The 12839-nt window shown below is 35.5% G+C and overlaps 1 protein-coding gene across 2 annotated transcripts in view; it reads right to left on the bottom strand.

Annotated features, from left to right (window-relative positions):
* The window catches only part of LOC110376566 (glypican-4), a 74651-nt gene that overhangs the window by 10839 nt on the left and 50973 nt on the right, over positions 1 to 12839 (bottom strand). The window contains exon 2 of one of the 2 annotated variants that reach the window (XM_049842435.2): positions 11865 to 12017. In XM_049842435.2, coding sequence (XP_049698392.2) covers positions 11865 to 12017 — 153 coding nt within the window. Of the gene's footprint in view, positions 1 to 11699; positions 11724 to 11864; positions 12018 to 12839 lie in introns of those variants that run through there. The other variant, XM_064034980.1, reaches the window with a different exon arrangement.

Below are 12839 nucleotides of genomic sequence, written 5' to 3'. Positions count from 1 at the left end.
GACTATTGCGTAGATGGCTTCCTTCAGGCTCGTCTTGATGGTTAGAGTGTTGTGTGGCCATTATAAATAATTTATAGTAAAAACAAAAACAATAAGATCGGCTCAGAAAAACACAATTCAATAAGGAATCCGAGCTCATTAATATAGATCCATTTATACGGACATTAAAATATTAATAGCAGATGTGGCGATGTTCGTAATGTCTGCCATAACACTATTATTACTGAGACACGACTATAGGAGTTTACTGAGTGACTCACAAAGCCTATGTATTTTTATTACTTACATATAATATCTTGATACTGTGTACTGTAGAGATGTGGTATTTAATTAGAAACTCTTTTTTGTAAGGTTTTATTCGTTATATTGAAGTGTGTCACTTCACCTCTCGAGCCCAAACAATAAACGTCGTGATATCGAATCAGTTTTTCATTTTGAGCAAGATAACTATTTCCCGGTCCTACAGTACATTAAAATAACATTTATAATGTCGTAGAAAATTCAAACATTCGCTTTTAAACAAAATATTTGATTTCATGAAAATATTTTGTAATCTATAAGGCCATATAGAGACTCTATGGTGCTGCAGATGCCATTAACTAGGTACACCAATAAGCGTAACAATTACTACAAAACGAAAAACATCACAATTTTTACTTTAAAACCTAGTAAAACAAAAGAAATCCGATTCACATTCCACAGTTTGAAATCCGGCCTTGCGGATTTTAGATTCAATAAACAACACGAAAAAATACACGAAAGCTCGTATCTTCATTGAATGATCCCTACAGCCCACTATCATAGTAAACACCTACTAGAAGCTATCAAAATATTATTATAAAACAGTATTAGTCAAGCAATGTGTGTGAAACTATTTCTGGCAATGACATTACAGGCCTTGTTTACAGACCGCCTTCTGGAAATGCGATTCATTCGCGTTTTACTGAATTTATTCTACAATCGGTTCTCGTGAAAAATCGAGCTTTACTGAACTTTGCTTGAAAATGAAATATCGAACTTTGCATGAAAGGTCGAAACTACCTATATACCTCTCGCAATAAAATTACATTATAGTAATTTTCTGGTAAAGACTTATGCTTAAGTGGTGATGCTTCTGGGAAAATCGGTGGAAATGAATATGTACAACAAAGGGTTTTCAGAAAATCATGATTCATGCAGATTGGAAATTATTTTTCATTTTCCTGTTCCTGCAATTTATAGCTTCTTATTTTAGAAATTAGTAGTATAAAATTGAAGATGTAGCGCCAATAAATATTTTGAAAAAATTCTTCGCTTTACGACAATAAAGAACCGACGATTAAACAAGACGTACCTCGTAAAATGCATTAATATTCAAACAAAACAGATAACTATGTGTTATAATTGCAACAACAATGCAATTTAATTAGATACTCCTTACTGCATTTAACAACCAGACTGTACCACAGATTATACACGAGCATCAAGTTCATTGACTCTTGACTTTTTTTTTCATGGCCGCGGTATTTTTGTCGCGTGCAAAAAGTATTGAGCACAAAAAATAAATACCTATTGAGCTCGCTGAAAACGTAAATACAGTGCTGACACTATGTATTATGTTCATGATTTAGTGGACAAACCTACTTAATTTCTTTAATTATGCAGTAGGTGCATTTTGCATTTTTCCGTTCCAGCTATGACCTAGTTTTTAGTTACGACTGGACAGCTTCTATAAAAAGGTTTTGTTTTTAAAACGAAAATGGTTGCACTCAAAACGTATGCATGGTAATGTGCGAACTTGTTCAAGTATCTCCTTAACAACACTTAACCGATAGCCTGGATTTCATGAGCATCTGAATATTGGCATATGGCCAAACTTATGTAGATGATAATGAGGTCTTTATCATTTTATAAGGAGTTCACATTTGGAAGGCCTCACCACCTTCTATAGTTCATCTTTGTAGGAAGTGTTACCGTATATGCCTAAAACATGAGAAAGTTCCAGTGTTGCAACGTTAAAAAAAGCGACAAATAGTGACAAGTGACAATCACCGGTGACAGTAATGTATGCCACGCAAATCAAAGCAGGCAATTAAAGAAAAACGATTAGTAAGTCTGTAACCATTGGTGTCGGTAGCCAATGAATATTCTCTAACGTGTTTCCGTAAAATGCTAATGCTTTGAATCAAAATAAATGAAGAACTAAGTATTTTTAGCTGGGGTAGCCATCTAGGTCTTCAATTCTTCAATTCCAGGGTTTGAATGCCATGTTTTCTGATGAAACCTGTCCCTAATAGGTACTTAGTATATACCTATACTTAGATAACAGAGGTTCACGAAACATAAGAGCGACTACAAATGCAGAGGGCAGAGAACCAGGTATCGACGTGTATATATAGGTATTGTTTAGAGGTATTAAAGTGAACGATGACTCTGTAAAGTGGTCTGCTTTATTAAAACACAGTAAATATCAGTGTAACCTCAATGAGCGGCGCCTAATTGTTTCTAGCTACCTCAACTAGGCCAGTTTACAATGTCCTAATTGTTTTATTACGAACGAATTGTAAAAGGTTAATGAATTGGCAACGAATGAGAACTTTAGCACCTACTAACACTAGTGTAGCTCCACCTAATCGATTAAAATGTTTACCACTGTGCGTGTCAATCGATTCACTATTCTTTACGGAAGGGCTGATGGTTTTTTTTTTATAAAAAATAAATTAAAACTTCAGACACTTGTCGCAGGAATGTAAGCAAGAAGTTTCTATCAGCCGAAAAAACTCTCAACATAGTAAAAACGGTAACAAACATCACGATATCGAGGAAATAGGAAACATTCACGACTCGATTGACGAATAACAAAAATACAATGAATCGAATACCGAATCGATTACCAAGTTACAAATATGTTAACTATTCGTTGGCATATTTTTTCCGCAACATTTTTTATGGAACGCATTGAATTCATTAATCGATTTATTTTTTAATCGAATCGAGTTTCACGTCGCGTTGTTGATGTTAATAAAAATGTGATTTAATATTATTGTCGTCCCTTATAAAATTAATTGCCGGCACCCGAAAATGGCGTCCGCTAATTTCCCCTTTATAAATTAATCACTTTGTACATGAACATTTATTTGGACAGATTTATTATTTTGTTGAATTAAATGTGCCTTATCGTGAAACCAGTTAAATACCTAAATAGTCTTCATTAATATAATTGCTCATTTGTAGTATTTTAATTAAAATGGGCAAATGCGGAAATTCCGCGGCCATCATTAATCGTATAAAAATGTATTAATCAAAATGAAAATAAATTAGCAAAACAACATCCGTAGATGGATACGCTATTAAAATTTAAAAAGATTAGTTTGGTGCAGACATGATACATAAAACCGCGAAGTTTTTGCATCCTGTGAGTAAACATACTCGGATCATAAGAGATCGTAAAACGCATAAACCAGACGCCAGTGCAACTCAAGTCGCGGGCTCACCGCATCTGCGCACGTTGTGAATCTATGACAACACAACTACAGAAGGTTAACAACATGCGAATAACATAGTAAATATTCATGAATGAATTTGAGTTATCGTGGTCAAAGTTCAAGCAGACTTTATTAATATTTCTGCATTTATTAATCTTTAATTAGATGTTAATAAAAGTTATCTATTTCTTGCGGTTTCACCTGCGTCGCAAGGTCACTACTTCTTGCACCTAAATAGCCTACCTAACACTCATAAACAACGTGGCGTTCTATTGGTAAATGAATTCCAAATCAGTTTAATAGATATAGCTGAGCTACACGATCTCAATAACCCTACAAAAAAAAAAGATAATTATTAATAAAAAAAACAGTTTTTGAATAGTGTTTATTTTATTTTTATTCATCTATTTTTTTAAACAATGATAGTTGGTCTAGAGCTAAAGCTCACAAAAATTTGGAGTTATTAGTTTTGTAAGAATTAAATCTTTTACCGAGGCTTTTGATTAAGCAACAATTTTGTTCTCTTTCATAAGACTTTTTCTTATTCGATCTTCTGTATTCTCTACAATATGGCAAGTTAAATCAGTTTAGTGCGGTCTTCCGCGCACGTGCCCCGTGCATCCACAGCTGCATGTGTCTGACACCGGCCGATGTCTCGTCACGTGAAACACGACACATTGCACGCAATATGGGCTAGCTTTGCGTTTGTTTTGTTTTAAAATACGGGTGGTGGTGATAGGTGAGGGAGATTGGGTGAAGAAGTTAGCCTATTTTTTTGGCAATGTACTGTAAAAGTGTATCTCTAAAAGACTTAAGCTGGGTGGGTATTATTATAAAGTAAGAGAATATGTTTCGTTGGTTACACGCGCTAATTTCAGGATCTATGTAGGTACTAGTCCGATTTGGGCCATTTTAAATCCGGTTATGTAAAAGTTGGAATTCTGCTGTAATAAATAAATAACTATACACAGAAGCAAATTAATCTATTTCTAAAATCAATTAATAGTCCATACCATACTACTGATAGAGCGTCAATTAGAGTGATATTTGTTCTTCTACGTAGGCGGAGCTTAAAAGCATTAACTTTTTGTGGGTGTATGATATCTAGACTCTTTTTTGTCTACAGAATTAAAATCAATACAGATAGATTAAAGCCAGCACCATTTTAGACGTATAGCTATACATATATGGCATAAACCCACAAAGTTACGCGCCAAACCGTGAGGGGGAGTCGCGGTGCAAACAAGTCATTACTCACCCTTTGAAACTCGAATACACGAACACATATTTTTTATTTAACCCCTTTATCTTTCACGGGTCGAATTTCAGAAAAAAGAAATATATATTTACGTTGGCAACTTAGAATTTCTTCATTTTTTATTGTAACAACATGTTACGTTACTAACTGCCGAATTCGATATCTACGTGTATCGCTACTGTAACTACACCACGCCTTCCCACCTTAGAATATGCGATCAACTGGAGACGTCATTAACGTACTATGAACATCTTCCCCTCTGCCTAGGGTAGGAGACCGTCTCGTTCATACAATACGTGCTTTGAAATGCTTGCGTTTGTCAATTTTGTAGTGTGCGTGCGTAACAATGATTTGAAAATGCATGCGAGTGTGCTTAAAGCTTAACACTATTTGTTGCATTGTCTTGCACGTAAAAATTGGCAGGCTTTTTCAAACAGATCTGTGCTCATAGCGTGTCCGGGTGTTAAGGGCTCTAAGCTAACTATCAGTAACACGAACTCCGACAACCATAACCATCGGCTAACCGACACTTGGACGTTAACACTCTTGACAAGGTTGGGGCCGTCCGTCTGTCTGTAACGACCCGTCTCGTCACTTTGATGTTTGCTTCGTTATGCAGGCAGAATGGGGTCACTGGGCTAGCTAGGAATGTTTGGAGTATGGAATTAGTGCTGCTATGAAATTCGCTTGTAACACGACATAATTCATGCACATAAAACACGTACAGTCCAAAATTTGATTTCTTACTATCAGGTTGGTTGTGCCATTTTTTCGAAAAATGTTGCTAAAATTCCCACTATTTTGACCAAATGATGGAAATAATAAAACAAAGTTCTTTATTGGTGTTACGGAAACACTCTACAGAAGATTTATAGTTACCCTAATCAGTAAGGGGTTGTAAGGGATGGACGCATAAATCTACCACACGCTATGGCATATTTGTGCTATAATTTATTGGTACTGAAAGAGGAAAACAAATAAAGGAAGGAAAAAGTTAAAGAATTTTCGAAGTATGTAATATGATTTACGAAGATATAGTACCTAACATTAAAATAAGAAGATATTATGACTAAGACGTGTACCTATTATTGAAGGGAAATAGTTAAGGGATTTGTCCAAAGATCAACAGTGAGAAACTGCCTTAGTACTTCTATAAACTACTACAGGTTAAAACAATTTAAACGATCATAAATTTTACCCAACAAAGTCTTCAAAACCTAATCATTATAGTGTTCATTAAAATTCAATCGAGTTTCTGTTGAAATTTTGATCACACAGTTGTATGAAAAGCTAAGGAGTATTTATGCATGAGCACGAATTTCAGCCGAACGAACGGTGCGCTCGCGTTGTCGTAAAGTCGATAAATGTGAATGAACCTTCGTCGTTCTTGTTATGTTCTAGTAAACGGTTAATCTTTATAGATATTGTTTATAGTTCATATATAATACTACATTCTATGTTTAAGTATGTAAGTAGCTGATCCCCGCGGTTTAGGCAATTTGTCGGGATAATATAACTTTTCGTAACCGGGTAAAAAGTAACATATGTCCTTTCAGCCTCTAAACTACCTGTGTTCCAAACATTAGAATTCAGTACAATCTAAGTTAGTTTTGCATTCATAATAAGTATTATATTAAATGTAGTGTATATTAAGTGTAGTAAGGATTATATTAAATGTAGTGTTGTCCTTAATTTGCTCAAAAGCCACAACATCTATAAGGCTTCTCTGTGGTTTCACTCAAGTCATCTACATACATACTTTCAAGATATTTGTATCATGTGTTATTGTTTCTTCTTTTATTTGTTTTGTGGTTTTTGACTATTCTTTCCAGCCAATTAATTTTCATGGTATGAAGCATTCTTCATTCGATTTAGTTTCTCTTTTCCGAATATCAAAGCATGTATTCTATTCGCCGTAATGAAAATTCTCCTATACATATACGGATGAAAATGGCTTCTACATATGTTTAGCTATGGTAAAGGTACTCTATTACCTTTCATAAGGTTACCACCATCGAGTTCCTACTTATACTAGCAAATCGATATTGTGCCGCCCATATGAAACCGCTCGGTCATGATATCGACATTTATGAAACATTATTGATGAAATGTGGATAGGAAATTACGAATCTATAGGTATACGTAGGAAACATACATACATATAAAGTCTTAACGAATTGAAGTTAATTAATAAAGCTGAAAAGGCAACATGAATGCCGACCGTAAGTACAGATAATCTAGCACTTAAACAATTGAAGATTCTCATATCAAGAGGCATACATTAAAAAAGGGGCACTAGAACTGAGCCATCTTATGGAATGGAAATTAGAATATTGTACCTACGCAGCCAAAAAACATACGCTAAATATCTTCCTACTAAGAGATTATCACACCCATTTTCATCACTTATCTCTCAAAAATCCCCCTAAAAACGCCTGCTATATTTTTCTCCCGTTACCAATATATCATGTGTATATAAAACATGCAATTATTCACTGAACGTTTCGTAAGAACACTTGGTCCTATCATCGTTCGGCTAAGAGCTTCGACAGACGCACCGCGGTATAAATAGCTCGAACAGTGGCGGGTTATCGCGAGAAAATACTTACTCACACTTTTGGACCACTACTATTGGATTTTTAGGATATTTTAAACATATCACAAAGCTCATAATGTGAATTTTATGTGCGAGGATTTTTTTTAATGGTAAAGAACCTGCTGATGTTTAAATGTATGAAATTAAGAAAGGTGAAAGACTGTACATTTTGATATCACGTTGAAAAATGTATGAATAAATTCAGTATTTTTGAGCGGTTTTGGAAATGAGCTAACTCGTACTTACGCCTTTTCGCAAACGTGGTGGGTAATATAGTAATAAGTTGCATGGGTATATCATCGAGACTATCAATATCGTAGCTATTAAATAATTTCATAATCTCTCATTCAATTCATTCGAAGGTACCCAAAGTCACGAGTTTGAAACAACGACGTGAGACCTCAGGCCATTCCATCACGAAGCGTTCCTGGCATTTCAGACCTAACAATAACACTATTCAACGCTGAAAAAATAAATCACAAGGAAACGGAAGTTTAAATACAAATTGTTTTTCATTCGACATACATTCGTGTTCTCGTAGTAATAACTGCGAGAAGTGATTCACCCGCGTCCCGACTTCGATTCTCAAATTATTACTCATTGTAGGGGCCAATGTTTAGTCTTGCCATTTGCTATTGCGATAAAACTCAAGTATTGCTGACCGCAGCTTATAACATCTTTTGTTCTCACAAAACACATTTAAATTATGTTATTATAAACTTTTTATAGTTTTCTTTCATGTAATTTTGGCGGGCAATGGATTAGATCATTTTTGTTTTAAATAGCGAACGTATTACGACACAGCCTAGTTTATGAATTTATGATGCATACTTTTTGGTCTGGCAAGGCTGAATTTCCTGTGGTTTTTATTTTTAATGCTCCGACGTAGAAAGTTCAATGGATTCCACGCTTCGGAAAATAAAAGGAAAATAGATTGTGTAAGCCGCTTATCGGGAGCACACGGCTTTGGAAATAACCTGAGGGAATAAGGTCAGCTCGGTGAAAACGTTTCACACTGTAAGCAGAGATACTAACAAACCTTTCTCACCTGAAAAGGGATAAAGGATATTTTTTTCGGAAAACCTCGTTATTCAGGCCTATTCGGATGTAATCGATATTGGTTTTGGGCCGTGAACACATTCGCCAAATCAGAATACCGATTTGTTGGGTCGACGTATCTTTTCGGTTTCGGTTGACGCAGTGTATCTATCTCAGAAACAGAATAGGCGGGTTTCTATAGGTATAAACTTTATTTGTTTTTATAAGAACAGTTTTTATTACAGCGGCGTATTCTTCAGATGTGCAAAGAGCACAAAAACCACGAAACGAAATAAATAAACAACTCAAGCCATCCACACATTCAATTATACAAAGATCGTGACTCGAAATTCAAATTCTGTCAAACGACATTCTTTTTTTACGACTTAATTAAAACCTCTGTTCATGTTATGTACAAATTATCAATAACCAACAGTTTCTCGTGTGATTGAAACACAAGTTGGTTGAATGAATGTTGGAAAGTGGCTGTGTCAATATTGATCTGGCTGGTAGCTGGTCACCGACCGGACACTGTAATTACGAACGTTGTTGGCTGGCTGTGATGGACATGTGTATAGCATAGACAACAGTTTTTCATATTGCCGACCGAGTAAACAGAATGCTGTGTTAGATTTATTTTACCGTTGGACATTGTCTTTGAGTTCTAAAGAGTTTTTATTTTAATGCTGTTGTAGAACATTTTAATTGTTCAGACAAAAACTTTTTATTAAGAAACTCATCATTATTGATTACCATTCATTTGTTCAAATAAATAAAAAAGAACGTACGACATTAGCTCCGACTTTTTGCTCCCAAAGCCAGCAACAATTTGTAATTAATATTCCAATGTGTTGGGACATCGAAAGGTCAGCAGATTGGCGTGAAGCGTTAATTGTAATCCGATTGCATCGGTTTGTCAGATCGGCATGCAATGCAAATTCAATAGTAGTTAATGCACTCACGCTCTCGTGTTTTTCATCGAAAATTCGTTTTGTGTCGTATTGTTAAACGATTGATGTTATTGACTTTTCGAACATGACAAGAACAGACGCAATTAATTTTAAATTTCGAAACTCATTCTGAATATTAAATCTTCAATTTATTTTAAGAATACGTAGATTCTGGAATATAAATGGAATTGAACCACAAGAGAACTTTCTTCATACAGCGTGGCTTTGCAATCCACTTTGTTAAAGGCCTTTTGTTTGCTCATAACTTTTACTACATTGCGGTGAACTTTGTATTACAACTCGCTTCAAAGTTTTCCTATTTTTGCTTTGACTTCTAATAAACGTTTCAGACTTATTGAAGCCCTATCTTCGATGTAATGAAACCTTTTTTAATGAAATTCTTCCAATTTAATTAGCACCCGTTTTTCCGGCAGCTCGCCCTTTGTTCGGTGACAACCCACTTATGTTTTACAAATGTCACCGCACCAACACGTTTTATTTTTAACTTCAAACAATGAAGACCTGCCGTAAATAATTAAGCACCTACCGCTAACGTATTAAATTAGAATTTAAGCAAGAAACTTCTTCTTTAGGCTTTATAAGTTATACCTATCTTGGACCCCATTGACTATCAGGGAAGGAAAACGTGAGATGAGGGTTTTTGATATTTTTTCTGCCGCCAGGCGGCGCTTCGTATGCGTCAGGTCCAAACAGCTGTCAAATAGTATGGAATTGTAGGTTCCGAACTTATTGTTTATTGAAATTCTGTTATATTGGAAGTGTTATTGATTTTATTATGGACTACGGTCAGAATAAGGTTTCCGAACTAAAAATTGAGCTAAGAGAGAGGGTGCAAAAATCACTGGTACTAAGGAAAAGCTTGTTGAAAAATTTGTTAACACAATATGATTTAGTTTTTTTTATTTACTCAACCTCAATAGTAAAACAATAATGCAGTGCTTTAATTATAAAATAAAAAAAAAAACACTAAAATCGTTCACTATTCATAGTAAAGATAAGCACTTTGACAGTTATCTGGACCTGACGACTCGGTGCTGCCACCTCGTGGACGCCATTTTAGAAAACCCTCATTTGTCAGTTTGCCTTTAGCAAGTGTGGAGATAATAGTAGAAACTCATTCCTTTTCTAAGACAGAAAACTATACCCACTTTTACCTACACATTGAATTCAGCGAAATAATTTTACGAGACCTGTATAACATTTGTTCTCGATTACCAACTCACAATAAAATCGATTCTCAAAATCGAGTTTCTCTCGAACTGGTAGGTACGTAAGTGGTATCTGCGATCATTTGTCCGGCAGTCAGGCATTTGTTGGGGCACTTTCATGTGTCACCGCCATGTTTGGTCAAGCGGGCTGCAGTCCCGTTCTGATGCAACTGCGCCGGCGCCGGACAACACAATAAAGGGAGGTCACATGCTCGTATAAAGTGCATTGTTGTGTGAATTATGTGGTGGTATTTGTAAAAGGTTTTAATAAGTAGTGTGTAATGTGAAATGAATTGATTTTTCGCCCCGGAGTTGGCTAATAGTGACATGCTTCATGGACGTCATATGTAGCTTTAGGTAAATGGCAGTTTTCGGACCGGCAAAATTATTTTAAAAGAGCTATAAATTCATTGGGCCGCAATTGAAAACCGTAACATGCAGCTGAAATATTTTTATATTTACAGAGCAGAGCTTTTATTGTGTTCAAAACCAAGCTTTCTATTTATAAGTAAATTAAAGTGCTATTATTTTAACTAGTCCATTGTAGTGTACCCCCATCTTTATTCTAGTCTCGTGCACACTGCGAGGTGTTTGAAGAATTTTAATTAAAATTTGTACTTTATTTTACTTCAGTTATTTCCTTATTTGTTGGCCGTTTAACTTCAGAATAATGTGTGGAAGAACACTTATGTTTTCTTTAAAGTTTATCTTTAATTGTGATTGTCTGACGTTTTAGTGGTTTTTACCTTATTAGGTAAAATGTTGTAGGTAATTTCTACCATAAAAATGTGATAAAAGTCCGTTTGTGGAAGCTTGATAATATACAGGAAATTGCTGGTCGTTAAAATCGTGGATTAAGTGGTATTGTATAATTGTGTTGTAATTAATGTAATCGACAATTTAATGAATGTATGAAAGTCATCATACAAAATGAACCTCGGTCATTAATAAGCTGAAAAGAGCTTTACGTGAGAATTACGTGCAAAGAAAACTGAACCTACTAACTATCAGTATACAAAGCTTGTTTGCTGAGTTTGTCCGAAATAAGTTTCCCTTGCTCTAAAGAGCAAGAGTTACATCCCTTCATCTAGAGTTTATACATTTTGTGACATTTAAAACTGAACCTAACTGTACTCAACATAAAGTCCAATTCAACTTACCTACCGTCAAACTTGATAGCTCTGTTAGTGAGCGCATAAAAGAGCTTGCTCAACTCACTTTAGTTAAGCTGTATAATATGACATCTAAGAACATCACCTCATCCCGATCACTCATATCACAATCAAATCTACACCTTAGCTACACGCCATAAAGTCCAATTCAACTTACCGTCAAACTTGATAGCTCTGTTCGTGAGCGTATCAGAGAGCTTGCTGAGCTCGCTCCAGAGAGCCGACTCGAGCTGCGTGCGCGCCGCCTGCGTGAGCCGCGACCGTGCGCCCGCGCCGCAACACCCTCTGTTTGTGCATAGCCCATCTGCGTCTGTGGATGAAAGAAGGATTTATTAGTATTTTTGTCTTAGAAAATAAATATTTGGAGCAATTTTTGTCTAGAAATTTAATTGCTCTATCCAGAAAGATTTTTACAGCTCAATATAAACGCGCTCAATATAAACTGCGTTGAGCTTTAGACTAGATTTTAGACTAGACAGCCACATAAAAAATAAGATCCACGGCTAATGTCAAGATCAGTTCAATTACAATTTGAACTTTTAAAGCTCGAAGCTCGGAGAGTCAACTAGGTACCAACAACCCCACGAGCACAGCAACGAAGATACTCATTTAAGAAAGCATTTTACATATAGCCTATTATAAAACCGTTAATCTCAACAACCAACAGAATCTAAGCTATCAAATACTACAGGCCTAATTAGATACAGACTTAATTGCAGTGTAAGCTGTCGTGCTTTCACGGTGCAACATGTTATCTGAACAACTTTCCTTGGGCCATTAAATCCTCTTAACACTAGTTAACACTAATACTTGTACCGTAAACGTAACAGTATTCAAAACATTGAAATTTATTACCTTAGGATTTTATGCTTAGAAGCTGAGATTGCGATAAAAGATACTATATATTTTATGGTTGAAGAAACCTTGTTTGCCATCAGCGCTAGTGCCGAAAGCAAACATATGACAAGGATGCAGTTTGAATCATCTTTTATATAGATGCTAAAAAGCCATTGATTGAACTTGATATGATAAAAAAGGATTTAATGCTGAGGAACTTTTCGATACATTTCCCAAAGAACATATCAACGGCTAACTGACAATCTGAAGCGGTTCATCCCTTATCTCGAAGGTT

The sequence above is a fragment of the Helicoverpa armigera genome, chromosome 5, assembly GCF_030705265.1.
Source record: "Helicoverpa armigera isolate CAAS_96S chromosome 5, ASM3070526v1, whole genome shotgun sequence".
Lineage (NCBI taxonomy): Eukaryota > Metazoa > Arthropoda > Insecta > Lepidoptera > Noctuidae > Helicoverpa > Helicoverpa armigera.
Note: the sequence above shows the minus strand (reverse complement) of the source record. Positions and strands in the feature narration are given on the sequence as shown.